This window comes from Onychomys torridus, chromosome 5 (genome assembly GCF_903995425.1).
Source record: "Onychomys torridus chromosome 5, mOncTor1.1, whole genome shotgun sequence".
In the NCBI taxonomy this organism is placed as follows: domain Eukaryota; kingdom Metazoa; phylum Chordata; class Mammalia; order Rodentia; family Cricetidae; genus Onychomys; species Onychomys torridus.
Window position 1 is genome coordinate 37,402,009 of NC_050447.1, and position 17,504 is coordinate 37,419,512.

At 45.5% G+C, this 17,504-nt stretch overlaps 1 protein-coding gene across 1 annotated transcript; it reads right to left on the reverse strand.

Annotated features, from left to right (window-relative positions):
• Positions 1-3,275: 3,275 nt before the first annotated feature.
• On the reverse strand, positions 3,276-8,403 carry Dhodh (dihydroorotate dehydrogenase (quinone)). The gene is made up of 3 exons (XM_036188504.1): positions 8,046-8,403; positions 6,018-6,113; positions 3,276-4,242 (listed from the first exon to the last, which is right to left on the reverse strand). Exons 1-3 carry the CDS (start codon positions 8,064-8,066, stop codon positions 4,039-4,041), a joined length of 321 nt encoding a protein of 106 aa, XP_036044397.1. The 5' UTR covers positions 8,067-8,403; the 3' UTR covers positions 3,276-4,038.
• Positions 8,404-17,504: the final 9,101 nt, after the last annotated feature.

The window sequence follows — 17,504 nt, forward strand, 5'->3', positions numbered from 1 at the left end:
TAGCCTTTTTTTTTTTTTTAACTTCTGCATAAAGGAGAACTGGTATTTTCTGTTGTGTTTAGAACTTCTCCCTGGTCTCTGTTTTTTTGGATATCTGGAAACTTTTGGTGCTGCTACGCATGACTCACAAAGAGCCCACCTTCTCAGCATTCAGCCAGCATTGCTCTTTTCATCTTTTAGTTGGATTTTGTTCACTTAACAGCTTGTCTGCTTAGCACTCCAAGTTCCTCAGAATAATATCAAACGCAGTCCTCCTCCATAGGTGGTATGGAGTCATGTATTTTCCTTGCCTGCCAAATGGTGATGTTGCTTCTTATAAAATACACTTGTGGGGTTGGGGATTTAGCTCAGTGGTAGAGCGCTTGCCTAGCAAGCACAAGGCCCTGGGTTCGATCCTCAGCTCAGGAGAAGAAAAAACAAAAAACAAAAACACTTGAACTATGTAATGGATATTCATGTGGGACCGGGGAATAACTCAGTTTATGAAGTGCCTGTGTACAAGCTTGAGAACCTGAGTGCACATCTGCAGCACCTATGTAAAAGCCAGATGTGGCCCTGCATGTCTGGAAATCTACTGATGGAAAGGTGGAAACAGACAAATCCCTAGAGTTTGCTGGTCAGCTGGGCTAGCCAGTTGGTAAGACCCCTGATCAGTGAGAGACCCCTGTCTCAAAAAACATGGTGGAGAGCAACTAATGAAGGTATATGACATTGATCTGGCCTCCAGATGCACATACACCCACATGTATATGAGCACACACCATACACACATATGTACATACATGAAGAGAAGGAGGGAGAGGAGGGGGAGGGAGAGAATATTGTGCTGCTTATAAGAAGGCACAAATAAATTTAAAATGGGCACAAGTAGTTATATACATTTCCTTTCTGATGCCCCTAGGTCAGCGTGGCCAACTTACTCATTGACCTGAGTGAGCAGCTGATGATGATCCCATTTCAGCAAAATGCTAGTCGGAACTTCAAAACTCTGGCAGTTGTCTGCCCCCTTCAGTCTCCTGGAAGCACAATAACAACCAAGAAAGAAAGTCAGCAGATTCTTCAGCAAGACACTGAGCTTGCTGAGGTAAGTATGCTGTATGCTGGTGGCCAGCTCTGCCACACAACCTCTCCCCAGTCTTTAAAAGAGAATTCTGCTGGAGAGACTGCTGAGTCTTCTCTGGTCTCTTTCTCTACCCCACCAGTGCACAGAGACTACTGAATGCTCACTCACAATCAGTGAAAGGACTTAGTAAAGCACATCATAAACCCTCAATGAGATATCCAACACCCTTAGCTATTAGAGAATGCAAACTAAAACTAAGAAGCTGAATATAGTGTTATCATAGCACTAGGGAGGCTGAGACAGGGGAATAGCAAGTTCAAGGCCAGCCTGGGCTGTGTAGCAAGACCTTGTCGGAACAGGAGAGAATGGAAGAGAATGGGGAGGAAGGAAAGGGAGGAAGGAAGGGAGGGAGGAAGGAAGGGAAGGAAGGGAAAGAAGGGGAGAAAGAGGGTGATAACAATTCCCACCAAAAAAATACGGACCAGCCAGGTATGGTGGCATGTGTCTGTGATTACAGTGCTCAAGAGGCAGAGGCAAGTGGACCTGAGGGGCTCAAGGTTATCCGAGGCAGTACACTGAGTTTGAGGCCAGCCTGAGATTCTTCCTTAAATCAACATCAGAGAGGGGGGAGAGGGAGATAGTAATAAACATTAGCAAGGATGCTAAGACACTATAACCATCATAAATTGTTGTGTTTGGAAATAATGCAGCAGTCTGTCAGAGTGTCAGAAATAATCTGGCTGCATCTCCCAGCAATTATGCTCTTTGGTATTAGGTACAGGAGAGAACTGAAAAAGCAGGTCCACACAAAAACATGTTCAAAAGAGGATTTTTTCAAACAGAAAAAGAGCCCCATGTGGAAACAGTCCCACTGTGTGTGATCTGAGGGGTGGTGGGTAAATGGCATTTCAGCACATTCACACAAAGACTGTTTAGCCACAGGAAGGCATGAAGTAGTGGCACTCGATACAGCATGGGTAACCCTCAGGAGCATCACGTCACATTGAAAGGCCATCTGTTGTAGTTCACCTTGAGAAATGTCCAGAAGCATCAGGTCTGTAGAAGTCAGACTAGGCCAGTTTATTTTAGGGGGATGAATTTAAAAGCTAGATTGTGGTAATTGGTTACCTATGTAGATGTAAAATTGATATAATCTGAGTGGGTGGGTGCTACCACATTTGGGAATTTCCTCTCAATAGAGCTGTTTTTAAGTAACCATCATTCTGCTGAGGCTGTAGCTCAGCTGGTAAAGTGCTTGCCTGTGCTGTAAGAAGCCCCATGTACCATCCACAGCACTCCCGTAGATTGAGCATACACAGTATTTGGGATTGGAGCAGGAGGATCAGAAATACTAAGCGATATCTGGCTATAGAGTGAGTTTGAGGTCAGCCTGGGACACAGGACACCTGGTCCTCCCACCCCACACAGAGCACCTGACGAGAACATTGAGGGAAACTCGTATCAGAGGTGTGAACAGAAACTCTTCACACTAAACCGTCCACAGGGCTGATTAACTGGTTAGAACTTGTGTGACCGTGGGGAGTTTGGAATGGTACAAGTTCAGAGCCCAGTTATCTTGGGCCATCATTAGCCCTCTTAATATCCATGTGTTGTCTGCATGTGACCTGGCATCTATGTGACCAGTAGATGCTTAGAAATGTCCAACCAGACAGTTGGCTCCCACTAACCAAAAAGCTGAGGATGCTATCGGAAGGCAGCTGTGGTCTATAGAGTTCCCAGTTTCTTCCACCCTCCAATCTAATGTTTCCACCCATGGACTTGCAAACTCCTCCATTTAAGACTTCCTTTGTTCTGTTGCCGTAACGACTCCATCCAGCTGTCACCATGATGGAACATGGAATTTGGGGGACCTGAATCTGTGTCCTAGGCCTTGGTCACTCATACTTAGCCCCAGAATGAACTCTCTTATCCCCTCTGAGATAAGAGCTATTTCTTTCATTAATATGGGGTGTGTGTGTGTGTGTGTGTGTGTGTGTGTGTGTGTGTGTTGTGTGTGTGTGTGTTTGGTTGATGCAGAGTTGTTAGTGAAACTCTGAACACTTCTATGAGGTTCCAAAGTCCATGCTTGCACTGTCCCCTTTCTTTACACCACTATCAAAATCCCTGTTCCCCTTGTAACCCCATCAGAACTATCTCATCTCTTCTCTTTTTTTTTTTGAGCACAGCCACAGCCCCACCAAAATCCCACAAGGAGGCGCTCCAAAAATCTCCTAGCAAAAGCACAAAGGTCTTCTCTTTGCGGTTATACTAACCACACAGAACAACGAGGGGCAAGACTTCACACAGTTGGCAGGATGCCTCCTCCGAAGAGCAGCTGTCCAATACCACACCCTTGTTCACAGAGAGCAAGGATCACCTGTGTAGTGCCAAGGCTGCTGACAGCATGTGGCCACCAGCCCTGGCCAAGTGGGAGGAACCAGAAGTAAAAGGCACATGGGCTCGGGAGGAGCAGAAGCCAATAGAAGGAGGAGGATGGTTAACCAGTGATTTTTACATTGTCTGCATGTTACAATGACTTTGGAATACATTGTTTATGATAAAATCGTGATAATTATATTATCAAGTTCACTTCTTTTTCTAGTTTTCAGTGTAGTCATTACAACATTTCATATTCCATATGAGATCATTATATTCCTATAGGCCACCACTGGACAGGGGCAATGGAGTAACAATGTAGAAAAGCACACACTGTGAAGTCCAACACAACAGCCCAAGCTTCCCACACTGTTCTTTGCTGCCAGCACCATGCCTCAGCAGAAACATCTGGTAAAAGCCTCACGGCTCTTTCCCAAGGTTGGGGTAAGAGCTGCCTAGTACACAACGGGCGTTCAAGGGCTCCTGAATATTCCAAATGACAGCCTGTCCACCCATAATATGGAAAGAGCAGAAGGCGGGTCTTCCATCTCAGAGATCCCAGCAGGGGAGGAGATGTCCCTCTGACACTGAGCCACCACCTACCTGTTAATGACAGCTTGGTCCTCCGGAAGTCGGAATACTCTGGGTCTGGGGTTTCCTTCCTGAGGCTGGGGAGTCACACTTCCTACCTCAACGAAACCAAAGCCCAGCTGGTAGAGGCCATCCACAGCTTCCCCGTGCTTGTCAAATCCTGCAGCAATCCCTACTGGGTTTCGGAATTTATGGCCCAGGACTCTCACTTCCTGGGAAGGAGACAAGGTCACAGGTATACAAGGCTACACCAAGCAGTTCTCAGCAGGAATCCCAGCATCCTGTATCAGAATTCCGCCTGGAGCTTGCTAAGGCATCCACTGGGCCTCACAGAATAGGGATCTTTGGGAGGAAGACACTCTGAGGGATGTACCTGCATAAGCACTCTGCAGGTGCTGTCCAATGCCTGCTGGAGTCTGACACCGGGAGGTCTCAAGGCCGGGGGAGAGTCAGTGTCTCACCACAAGTCAACAGACAGGGTGCTGTGTAGCACACTTACAGTATACATTCTTATCTACTCAACCTGGGCAGGAGAAGGGGTCCTTGGTGTCAGCCTTTAGGTCATGCTACTCTGACACCAGTGAGCACCCAGGCAAAGCCTGTCCACCAGCCTAGCATACAAGCCCCAGTTGATCCTTCCTCCACAGCTGACAAAAGCCAGCCCCATGGGCACCATGGAGAGTTGGAGGGAGGATATTGCAGGCACTGGTACTGGCTCCAGTCACCTCTTAGAGGTCAAGTAAGTGTCCCCAAGGGAGAGCCCACACACGTCTCCTGAAATTCACAGGAGACGAAAAAGAGCACAAGGAAAGTAAGAACAGTGCACACAGCACTTCAGAAACACGAGGTGAGGGTTCAGGTATAACGGGCCCTCCTTGATGTTACCCTCAAGTCAGTTAGTTCTCAACGCTGGCTGCGTGACAGAGCCTGGATGCTGTCAAACTTCCCTGAGATTATGGTTTAAACTGGTCAATCAGAGAGACCAGAGCAGCAAGCATTCCAAAAGCACCCCCACCCTCCTAGAGAGGTCCAGGCATGATAAAGAACGTAGGAAAGACTTAAGGAAACAGCAAGAGGAAGATTGAAGTGGGCTGAGAGTCTTAACCAGTCTAGCGTTAAAGGAGTAGGGACCCCACTGTGCATAGTGACACATACTGTATGTCCCACTTACTCAGGAAGCTGAGCTTCAGAAATCATTTGAGCCCACAAGTTCAAGACCAACTTGGACAGCATGGACCCATCTCAAAAGAAAAGGGTAACATTCAGAGAGACAGGGCCAAACTGGCTCGGTCATAAATGGAGCCGGGTGGGCCAGAGGAGTGAGGTGTGGCTGAATGTGGCTAGGGCAGGTGGTGCCTAGGACTTAAGTCCTCCACCCGCTCAGGATGATGACTACACCCAGGGCCTGCTTCTGGTGGGGAGGAGGAAAAGAAAGGACCCATCAGGCCAGGCTGCAGCACCCCCCTGACCTTTCATACCTACCCAGACAGAGGATATAATATCTACAAGTGACAGGCCCTCCCCAGCTAACACTGTCCCTCTGCATCCATTAGCCATTTAATGACTCCAGAAGATGTCCCTGATCAACAAAGGGGTCTCAGCAAGGCAGGCCAGTGGCCAAGGTTGAACTCTGGAGTCAGACTCCATGGGTTTGAATCCTGGTCCTGCCTCGAAGCTGCAATGACCTTGGGCAAGTCCCTTACTTAGTCTGTACCTCAGTTTCCTGATCTGTACATGGAGATGAGATAGGACCTAGCTCAAAGAGTAGTTGTAAGGATGAAAGTTGTAGTAAGCACAGGCTACGTGGTGAGTGCTGCTCTGTAGGTACAAGGTGTACTCAGAATAAAAGACGCTTCCTCAGACCAGGCTCCGGGTTCCAGCTGCTTGTGACCCTGTAGCTCTGGTTTTCAAAAAGCAGAGAACTGCTGAAGTATGTGACCTTCCCTGCATACCTAAATGTAACCCAGGGTGACCCAGGGGCACCTACCAGCATGTCAGAGTCCTGAAATGTAGCTCGAGGAAGGAGCCCCAGGGACGTGCAGCGAACAGCTAGCCGGTGGGCTGCCTCCGGGTCTAGCAGCCTCTGCAGGCCGGCATCAGATAATCAGCATAGAAATGGTCATCGCCAATGCTGTCAAATAAGAGGTGAAGAGAAATCCTCCGCCCCCAAGGATGATGGCTGCATCCAGGGCCCGCTTCTAGTGGGAAAAAGAAAGGCTCCATGGGCCCCCCCCCCCCCCCGTCAGGCCCTGCCTGACCCTGTACCCAAAGGACACAACATCTACATGACGTCACAGCCCTCTCTACTTACACTGCCCCCTTCATATCCTGCCCACTTACACACCACCCTTTGGAGATGCCAGTATTCTACACTGCTTACACAGGTTCTAGCCCTGAATATATTTCCCTAAGGACCAGCCAGGGAATCTTCAAGACAGGCAGTACTGCCCACTAGGGCCAGGTGGGAAAATTTTTACTAGTTAATGAGGGAATTTATTAATGCTTCTAGATTTTGGTGTGGAGAAAATCAGTCCTGTCATATTCCTCTTTGATTAAAACTAACACACTAATTTCCCTATGTACAGTACAATGTTGAATTTGTTATTGCTATTTATGTAAGTTTTAAAAAAAACTTATTATCTGAGCCAAGGGGAAAGCTACGTAGTTCACAACACAAACACCAACTACCACCCCCTCCCATACACATGGTTTACATATACTGGTTTATATATAATTTTCCAGGTATACAGGTACCTTGTAATTTAAGGACAACTGTACCGTTTACACAAAACATTACCAAGAATTAGTCACCGTTCCTAAAACCCCACCAGGAAGGGTATACTGTACTGTTTGTATACCAGTGAACACCTTCTAAGTAGAGGCTTAAACACAGTTATACTGAAGTTAAGATACGGTGTTTATATTTTAAAATGACACCTGAAAAGGTTACTGGCCTGAAATGTCCTGTGTGTATACTATAAACATAGCTTCACACTTTGGGTAGAGAAGCACTAGCCCAGCTCAAAAGCGGTTCACAGTGCTTTGTGATAATTATCACTACCAGATGCTAAGCGGCTAATGCATTCATTCAATCCTTCACCAAAGGCAAGCAAACCAGACCTGGTCCTTGCCCTTCAGAAGAATGTAATCTAATGAAGAGACAAATTAATGGCCATGTAAATATAGAACCAAGAAAACAGACATGAAGGAATAACGTAATGGAAGGATTTTGAGGAAACAAGTTAAAGCTGACTTTCAAAAGAGACACAAAAGCTAAAGAGGTGGAAGCAGCTGGAAAAGGGATCTCTAGGTGGCGGAGGCCAATGAGAAGGGCCAGAGAATGGGGTAGCGGGAGCCGTCTGTTTGGAACTAAAAGGAAAGCATTGCTTAAAATGAGGTAGGAGAAAAGAGAGGGATGTCAGCCAGAATACAGACAGCTCGCCACAGCCACCTATAACTCGAGCGTTAGGGGCTCCAGCACATCTGGTCTCAGAGAGCACCTGCACTCACCCCACACACAAACACATACACATCTACACATAATTTTATTTTTTTAAATGGGATTTGTCCATTAAATAAGGAAATAGAGGGTGTGATCAGATTTGCCTGCACAACAAACCAAGTATTGATTTTTCCTCCTCCTGGGGGATTGCAGAAGCCCACGTGTCAAGCGACAATATCTGAGCACTCTTTCCCAAACCAGGGGCACAACACAGGGCTCCCATTCTAACCACACTTGATCTGGAAGGGTGGCCCCATGTCGTATTTCATTCCGCCTTGGATCCTTTCCACAATGCTAGACATGTGTTCACAGAGGCCTGATACTAGGTCAAATTTAAAAAAAAAAAAAAAAAAAATCCGCGATCGCTCACGCTCAGCACGCTTGCTTTTTTGCATGCCCCTACGCTGCACACACGTGCAGGCCACACAGCAAGGGCCCAGCCTTTCACTCTCCCCGCCTCATCCCACCCCACCGTGCGCTCCGACTACGCGTGAGCTCCCACGGTAGACTCACTCTGAAGTGTCTCCACGCCATGCTCCTTCGGCCACTGGGCCCGCCTCTGCCTCCACTCCATTGGAGAAACTGGGCTCGGCTCCACCTATCTCCCAAGCCTGACCTGCCGACCTAGTCCCGCCCCTAGGTGCTGATTGGCCAGTCTCACGCGTGCGCTCTGCCTGGAGCCGTGCCGTTTACTCCCGTCCGCTGCCCCTAGTACGTCGCTGTGTTCTGTTCTACCACTATCATGCCTTCTGAGGAATGCTCGCTACTGCTCTGAAATTCCACACCCTCCCTTCTGTGCATCAGTGAGGAAGAGGCTTCCAGAAGCCTCGAGTGGGGAGCAGACTCCTTCGAAGTCTGCAGACTGGAACCCCAGCGCCCGGCAGTGTGCACTACCGTAATGCTTCCCTGCCCTTAGGAAAAGACAAAGGATGATGCAGCCCGAAAGTTCCGCATGACTGTCTTTATGCCAGCGCTTCAATATGACCGTCGTGGGCCCCTCCCTAAAACAGAAAATTTAATTATGTTTTACAGATCATACTCATGCCAACACGTTGTAAACCATTAATACATAAAATTTTACTTGGCAATTTAAAAAGTAAACGCTGCTGTGTTGATAAGTAAATATGATTCTTACTTTATTTTTGAGACAGTCTTACTGTGTAGCCCATGTTTCTCTAAAATTAACAATCCTTCTGCCTCGGCACTCAAGTGCCTGAGTGTCCACAGAGTACAGAAAAGGGCATTAAATCCTCTGGAACTGCGGCTAACGATGGTTGGCCCAGGCCCTCAAAAAGAGTAGTCAGCACTGTTAACTGTTGAGTACCACAAGCACCCACTCTGATCTTTAACCTCCTGTTTCCCGCTCCTGTTTGTCCTTTCTCCTTTCCACTAGTCCCCTTCCTTCTCAGAAGTAGCACTCCCCCGCTTTAGGTCATAATCTGGGGCGAGTTGTGGGGAGGCTGAAGAGATGGCTCAGCTCTTAACGTTTGCTGGAGAGGACCGGAGTTCCGTCCCCAGCACCCACATAGGTGGCTCACAGCTGCCTGTAACTCCAGTTTCAGGGGATCATAGTCTTCTGGGTCACTGTACTCATTTGCACATACCCAAATGCAGGCACATACACCTACACATAATGAAAACATGGCAAAAATAAATCTTAAGTCTGTATTCTGCATATGAGAAAAAAAAAACATATTTGGCTTTCTGAGATTGGCTTGCTTCACTTAACATGATCTCCAGTCCCGTGCATTTTCCTGTAAATGATCTCATTTCATTCTTTTCAATGGCTGAATATTGTTCCATACCTATGTATACCATATTATCTTTATCTGTTCATCTGTTGCTGATTCCACAACTTGGCTGTTGTGAATAGTGCTGGAAAAAAAAAAAAAAAATGGGTGTGCAGGTACTTCTGTTGTGTGCCAACCTGGATTCCTTCCGGACTCTACCTAGAAGTGATGTAGCTAGGACTGTGAGGTGGTGGTTCTATGTTCGCTTGTTTGTTTTAAAATTTTATGCTGTGTGTGAGCGTTCAGGCACCAGCCTACTATGACAGACATGTGGAGACCAGAGTACAAGTTTCCGGAGTCAGTTCTCTCCACTTTGTTGAGGCGAGACCTCTCTTGTTTCTGCAGCACTGCACACTCCAGGCTGGCAGGCAGTTCTGTCTCTATCTCCCAACTCCCAGTAGCAATGCTGGGGTTACAGATGCTTACCACTGTATGCTGTGAGTTCTGGGGTTCAAACTCAGGTTATCATACTTTCACATGTCATATCTGTGCCAATTTATATTTTTACGGGCAGTGTTCAAGGTTTCCTTTTTGGCTAGATCCTTGACAACTGTGAGAGCCCACAGTGACTCAGTTTCCCACAGGGACTCAGTTTGAATCTGAAGTCCAGTCTGACCCAAAAGAGTTCAAAGCTTGCTTGTCCTAGTCTCCTCAGAAGCTGTGAGAAAGCTCTGATCAGGCTCCTGGGAAAAGTACAGGGACTGTGAGAAAGTCCTGACTAGTTTGTAGGAAAAAACTAGTTATCTAGCTAATGCATAATTTTAGGCAGGCTGCTGATGTTAGCAGGTGGCAGATGTTTGAGATAACTGCCTGTTTGATTCAAGGACAGACTAGATTTGCCTGTGCTGTGCTTTGTTCTACCTTAGCCTTTCAGTTTGTGTATAAGCTGGCTGTGAAATAAACTCAGGGCTTGCTTGCTATTGACCAGAAGCCTTCTGGCACTGATTTTCTGTCTTTGTCTATTCTTCTGTCTCTGTTTTTTCCTCAGCCTCATACCCTACTCAGCTACCCTAGTCAGCTGGCTCCCACAGCCAACATAGTTGTTTCTTTTCTTCGTGAAAGACAGGGTGAGGACTGAAACTGAATGTCCATGAAGCTGTAATCTTCATGTCCACAAAAGCTAAGGATGCTGAACATGTATTTCTTCATATGACTTATTGGCCGTTCATGCTGCTCTAGAGACCTGCCTGCTCATTTTATTTGCCCATTTATTGGTTAGGTTACTTGGGGGAGAGTTAGTATTTATGTTTAGTGGGTTTTTTTTAATATGCTAAATATTAGTCTGCTGTCAGATACGTAGCTGGCAAAGATTTTCTCCCATGCTACAGTCTGTTTCTTACACTGCTGCTTCTTTTGCTGTGCAGATTTTTAATTTCATGCTTTTAAATTCCTTCCAATTGCCAATCCTTGCTATTTCCTAGGTTATTGTGTTCCTGTTCATAAAGTCCTTGCCTATGCCTATATCTTGAGGATTTGTTTCTATATCTTCTTCTATTAGTATCGAAGTTTCAGGTCTTTGATCGATTTTTCAGTTGAGTTTGGACAGAGTGAGAAAAGGGGGACTGGTTTCATTCTTCTCCATGTTGGGTACCCAGGTTTCTCAGCACCATTTGTGGAATGTTTGGGCATATTTGTCGAAAATCCAGTGGATGTAGCTATGTGGGTTTGTTTCTGGGTTTCCTATTGTGTTGTGCTGGTCTTGGTGTGTGCCTTTGTGCCAGAACCATGCCGTTAGTGACTGTGCCTCTACACTAAGCTCACCACCATGCTATGATACTTGCAGCATTGTTTCCCCTCAGGATTCTTCTGTTCCCCCAATGAACATGAGGACTGTTCTTATATTTCTGCGAGGAATGTCAACGGAGTTGTCGTGGGAATTGGATGGAATCAGTAGATCATTTTCAGTAGTCTAGCCATTTCCACAATATCCTGCCAATCCATGTCTGTCCTCTAGCATGGTCTCCAATTTCTTCTTCAATGTTTTAGAGTTTTTCATTAACAAAGTCCTTTGTTGCCTCAGTTGAACTTATTCCTGGGGATGTTTTTATTTGCCTTGTGCCATGTGTTATTAGTGAGACTGTCTCCCAGAAATCTTTCTCTGTGTGCTATCTACTAAACACACATAAGAAAATGAAGGAAAGTAAGCTAATGATTTATTGTTGTTGTTGTTTTATTTTTCTATATTTACTTATTTGCATGCACATACACACACACACACACACACACACACACACACCTATGGAGATCAGAGCACAACTTGCAGGAATCAGTTCTGTCTTTTCATCATGTGGGTTCTGGGGATTGAACTCAGATCCTCAGGCTTGGCAGCAAGCACCTTTGCCCACTGGGCCATTTCACTGCTCCCCAAATGGTTTTGATATATTGATTTTGTATTATGCTATTCTACTGAAAGTGGAGTCTTCAAGGTATTTTTATTATTTTATTATTTTTATTTTATGTGCATTGGTGTTTTGCCTACATGTCTGTCTGTGTGAGGGTGTCAGATCTTGGAGTTACAGATAGTTGTTAGCTGTCATGTGGGTGCTGGGAATTGAACCCAAGTCCTTTGGAAAAGCAGTCAGTGCTCTTAACTGCTGAGCCATCTCTCTAGCCCCCAGTCTTTAAGGTCTTTTAAGTATAGGCTGATATTATCTGCAGACAGGGATAATTACAGCTCTCCCGTTCCTGTTTGTAACTCTTTTTATATCTTTCTTTTGCCTCGTTGTTCTAGTGAATAATTCCAGTGGTATACCAAATAAAGCTGATGTCTTAATTAGGATTTCTATTGCTGCGACAAAACACCATGACAAAAAGCAAGATGGGGAAGAAAAGGTTTATTTGGCTTACACTTCAGCATTGCTGCTCATCACTGAAGGAAGTCAGGACAGGAACTCAAACAGGGCAGGATCCTGGAGGCAGGAGCTGATGCAGGAGCCATGGAGGGGAGCTGCTTACTGACTTGCTCCTCATGGCCTGCTCAACCCACCTTCCTTATAGAACCCAGGACCAGCAGCCCAGGGATGGCACCACCCACCATGGGCTGGGCCCTCCCCCATTGATCACTAAATGAAGAAAATGCTGTACAGCTGGATCTCATGGAGGCATTTCCTCAGCTGAGGCTCCTTCGTCTGATGACTCTAGCTTGTGTCGAGTTGACACACAAAATCACCCAGTACAGCTGGAAAGAGTGGACATCTTTTACTCATTCCTGAATTTAGAGGAAATGCTTTCAGTTTGCCCCACTTACTTATTATTTTATTTATTAATTAGTGCGTGCCTGTGTACAGTGCATATGTAGAAGTCAGAGAACAACTTGTTCAAGTGTTTCCTTCTGTCATGGGGACCAGGGATTTGAACTCAGATCATCAGGCTGTAGTATCAGGCATCTTACCCACTGAACCATTTCACTGGCCCTCAGTTTTCCCCACTTAGTATAACATTGGATATAGGTTTATCACACACAGCCTTAATTTTTTTTAAAGAAATCATGAATGTTTCTGGAATCCCATTTCCTTCTGCAGTGCTGGTTCTGTGGTTGTGAACTGTCTATGTGCATTTGTTCTGTGAGGTCTTTACATTTCCAACAGCATTGGCAGAAAGCATTGCTGGGTCTAGTCATCTTGGTTATTTGTTCTAGGGATTGTGTTATACTATCCCATGCCTTCCTGGTGTGTAGGGTTCTCTGCTTAGTCTGGGTGTTCTGATGAGTTTGTCTTTACAAGTACGATGGCTTTTACTCCTGGTTTAACTCAATGCATTACTCACCTGAACCTTTTTCCTCTCATTATTAAGTACAATAATTTAATTTCTTCCCTAATTAGATGTTTTCAAAGTATGGACCATGATGCCCTTCAATAGAATACCGCAGTGTTTTCCAGCTAAGGGGACAGTCCTCGGATTCTGACTGTCTGCTTCTGCAATGATTTTCAAAACTCATAATGGCATTAAGAGCTGAGGATGCAGCTCAGTGGTAGAGTTCACGCACGTGATCCTGAATTCAATCCCAGTAACACACACCAAACACAAGTGGGGAAAAAAGAAGCATTGTTTGGGTTGTTTAGATGACCATCTTAACCCTGAAAGTTGCCAGGGCATCTCAGGACTACACTTGCTTGCATGTATAATCTGTTTCTGGCATAGAAGAAAAGAACCAGCCGTACAGATCAATTAAAGGAGTGCAGCAGGTGATGACCAAGCGGTAAGCGCTATAAACAAAAGGTTTTTCAGCAAAACCATAACCAAAAGGAAATGAGAGAGTTGAAGTTTGTCAGTGGTGCCAATGGTGTGACATGCTGTGCGTGCCACAGTCAAAGGAGGCTGTGCGGTCATAAGGCAGAACCACACAGAGCTGCTGTTCGGTTCAGCCAAGTGTGGACTTGGTTGATTTCTAGTTTTGTTTTGTTTTTATTCACTCTTTCATCAACTATTATCTGGCTTTAATGACTAAGTAAGAGCTTTCTAATGCAGTTCATGCGTGATTTTGGTTTTGTACACTTAAACAAAATACAGCCTTCTGAACCAATCCCATTAGGAAACAGAGTACAGCCATCTGAACCAATCCCAGTGGCAGCAAATATGGAGGCCACACAAACCTAGAGATTTATCAGCAATAGTCTTTATTTTCTTATACATTAAAATCCTTCTGGAAAAGGGAGTCTTGCTGTATGAGTAGATTTAACTGCTCTGTCACAAAAGCATTTTTAAGGGTAGCTCTGAGATGACAGACATGTTCATCTGCCTCACTACATCGCATTAGCAGGTGTGTCCTGTTAACACATTCTGTTCTTTATAGAATGTGTATTACAATATTCCACACTAGCATATTGGTGAGCTTCACTGTAGCATTTCCATACCTGAATATATCCCATTTCAGTCTGCCCCCATTTTGCTGATAGTCATTCTAAGTGAGGGTGACATGAAATCTCAGTGTAGGTTTGGGTTGCATTTTCCTGGTGGCTAAGGATGAAGGGTTAATGACCTACACGTGTCAGTTGGACTGAGCAGCTCCAGGCAGGAAAGTTGACTGATGACACCAGAGGAGTTTTCTGATGATGAGATCCACACAGCAAACCCACTGGCATCTACCACTTCCAGACAACAGGGCAAGTGACCTGCAGATGGACTGGACTCCTTCATCCCCAAAGGTCCCCCATTTCATGTCCTATAAAACGTCAAGCCCCCACACCACATGCACGCACTCCCTATTCCTGTCCAGAGACCATCACCCTTCACAGTGCTGACAAAAGAACAGTCTGTTCCCGTGGAAGGCCAGTTGATTCCTTCTGTTTCTAAGACAACTCCATCAATCTCTGTCTAACAAAGGATGTTTAGCATGCTGCCCTTATATTTACCATGCCATTTGCATGGCTCCTGAGAAGTGTCACTTGAGATCATTTGCCCATTTATTTGTTACTTACTCTCTTGTTAATTTTTTGAGTTCTTTATACATTCTGGATATAATCCTTTGCCAGATGAATAGCTGATAAAGAGTTTTAAAAAAATCAATCATGGGGGGGGGGGCCTGGAGAGACGGCTCAGTAGTTAAAAGCACTTGTTCTTGCAGAGGGCCTGGGTTCGATTCCCAGTAACCACATGATGGCTCACAACCATTGTGGCTCCAGGTTCAGGGGCCTCGACATCTTCTGGCTATGCAGGTACCAGGCACGCACACGGTGACCATACATACATGTAGGGAAAACACCCATATACATGAAATAAAAATAAGTAAATATTTTTTAAATGTTTAACTCAATCATAGGATTCAATAAGGATAGTTTTCCTTTTTATAAAAAATAACAATTTTTCTGGACACAGCTCCCTGCTAGGGTGCTTGTTTAGTATGCATGAGGTCTCAAGTTGGATCCCCATGCTATAAAAACTAAAACCACCAAGTCTAGTAACACTGGCTTAGATATCCACCAGCCTCTCCCTGCTTACAGAAAGCCTGAGCTTCATAATGGATCTGTATTTGCTAAAGACACATCTGGTTATGTAGACACAGATGGAGACATGGGTGCCCTGGCTGTTTGCTATTTATTTGCAGCAGGTAAGAACTCCATTTGGGCTCTCTAAACAAAGCAAAACCTTTTTTTGTCCTTGTCAGGTTGTTCCCAACCCACAAGAGAACACTACAAAGGATACTGACAAACTCACTGAGTCCTATTTAAAGGGCCAGGCAGCTGCTGTGCCTCCACACATGAGAAAATGCTCTTTCCGCGAAGGTCCTGGCTCTGGCTGTACATTAGAGTAGGTGTCCTTCTGGGACACAAACTGAGCAAGCCTGAGGAGCAACCTGGGGAAACCAACTGCTATCGGCTTCACAGGCTCTTCTGCAGCTTTGAGGAAGCAGAGAGTTACTGCCGCCATGACCAGGGAGGTCGCCTGGCTCACACTTGGAACCCAGCGCTTCAGGCTTTCTTTCAACGCTCCCTGAGAAACGAAACAGTGTGGTGGGTCGGGGAAAACCTAATGCTACTGAGAAAGCGTCAGGAGACAAGCCACCCAGGTAGGGCTCTGGTGCTGAGTGTCGAGGAAAGAAACATCCTGTGCCTTGTTCTAGGACAGAAGAAAGTTACTTTCCTCTTTCAGCTTTTGTATTCAGAGGGGAAAAAATGTGGACTGGAGGTGTCTCTCTGCAGGTGTCCACTTTCATGCCACGGCCTTCATTTGTCTCTGGAGAAAGGCAGCCAGCTTTTTGTCAGAGCCCATCCTACACTTAGTTCCCCGTCTTCATGTACATTGCAGTTTTGCTCGGTTTGATTTGGGGTGTTTGGGGTTTTCTTCGGTTTTGTTTTATTTTGTTCTGTATTTGAGCCCGTTTTGCTTTATAGTGCAGGATGACCTGAAACTTGGTATTTAACCCTGACTGGCCTCAAACTCTCAATTCCTCTTGCCTCAGCCTCCTGAATGTTGCCTTTCCAGGTATACAACTGGCTTGTATTATGCAAGATCCCAAAGAGGAAAATCTTTTACGGTGAATGTCTTTGTTATCCTTGGCTCCAAACTTCCTAAAACAGGGGCTAGAAGAGAAATTACCTGTCTTTCTTACAAAATTAGGTACCAAAATCTTGCAGCTTTTGAGGAAAAAAAAATACAAGGAATTATTATATCATCATTTCTCCATTAATGTGTAGGTAATTAATTCTAAGCTCTATGATTTAAAACATTGAAGAGTAATCTATAATATGTATGGAGAAGTCATAAATTTTCATTTGTTGGAAGCCAGAGAAAATCAGTATGCTACTGTGTGTGTGTTGGAGGCCGGAGACCAATCTCCGGTATTTGTCCTCACCTTCCACCTTGTTTGAGGAAAGGTCTTTTTTTGTTGTTTGCCACAGCGTACCCCAGGCTAGCTGGCCCACAGGTTTCTGAGGACTCTCCTTTCTCCACCTCCCATCTCACCTAGAAGTGTTGGAATTATAGACATGGGCTACCATGCCCGGCTCTACAGGGGCTCTGGGGATTTGAACTCAGGTCCTCACACTTGCCCACTGAGCTGTCTCTCCTGCCTGCCTTTGAAGAATGAGACTTAACTGAGTCTTGTGTCCCTCTAGGAGATGTCACTGGCTTCGGGGGCCCCAAGTGCCCCTCTGTGGTCACACGCTCTAATGATAGCATCTCAACAAGAGACACATGTTCAAACAAGCATCATTTCATCTGCCAGACTGGTGAGTGATGAAGCTACTTCAATTTCAGTTTCAAAACTGATTTTGCATAAGGAATGCGCATGAGGGGATTCGTTTTAAATAGTCTGTAATGGACCATAGGATAGATACAGGAACTTCTATTTTTAATTATCTCTTTAAACTTGTTTTTGTGTGCCTGTGGGAATGGGTTGTGGGTGCTGGCACATGTGCCACAGTGCTTTCTCATTGTTTTGTCTCCACAACCCAGTGCTGATCAGACTAGGGGTGAGGTCCAAGGACAACTTGTGGGAGTCAGTTCCCCTCTTCCACCATGTGGGTTCTGGGGATTGAACTCAGGTCCTCAGGCTTGGTGGCAGGTGCCTTTACCCTCTGAGGCATCTCTCCAGCCTGCAATATTTATTTTCATGATTCCAGTTATCACAACAAACTCTGCCCTTTAGATGGCTTCATACATCCCACTATGCTAGTTGACATCCTCTCGTGGTTGACTTGGTTGAAGTGCAAGAGAAACTGAGTCAGTAGCTTTCACTTTCTGA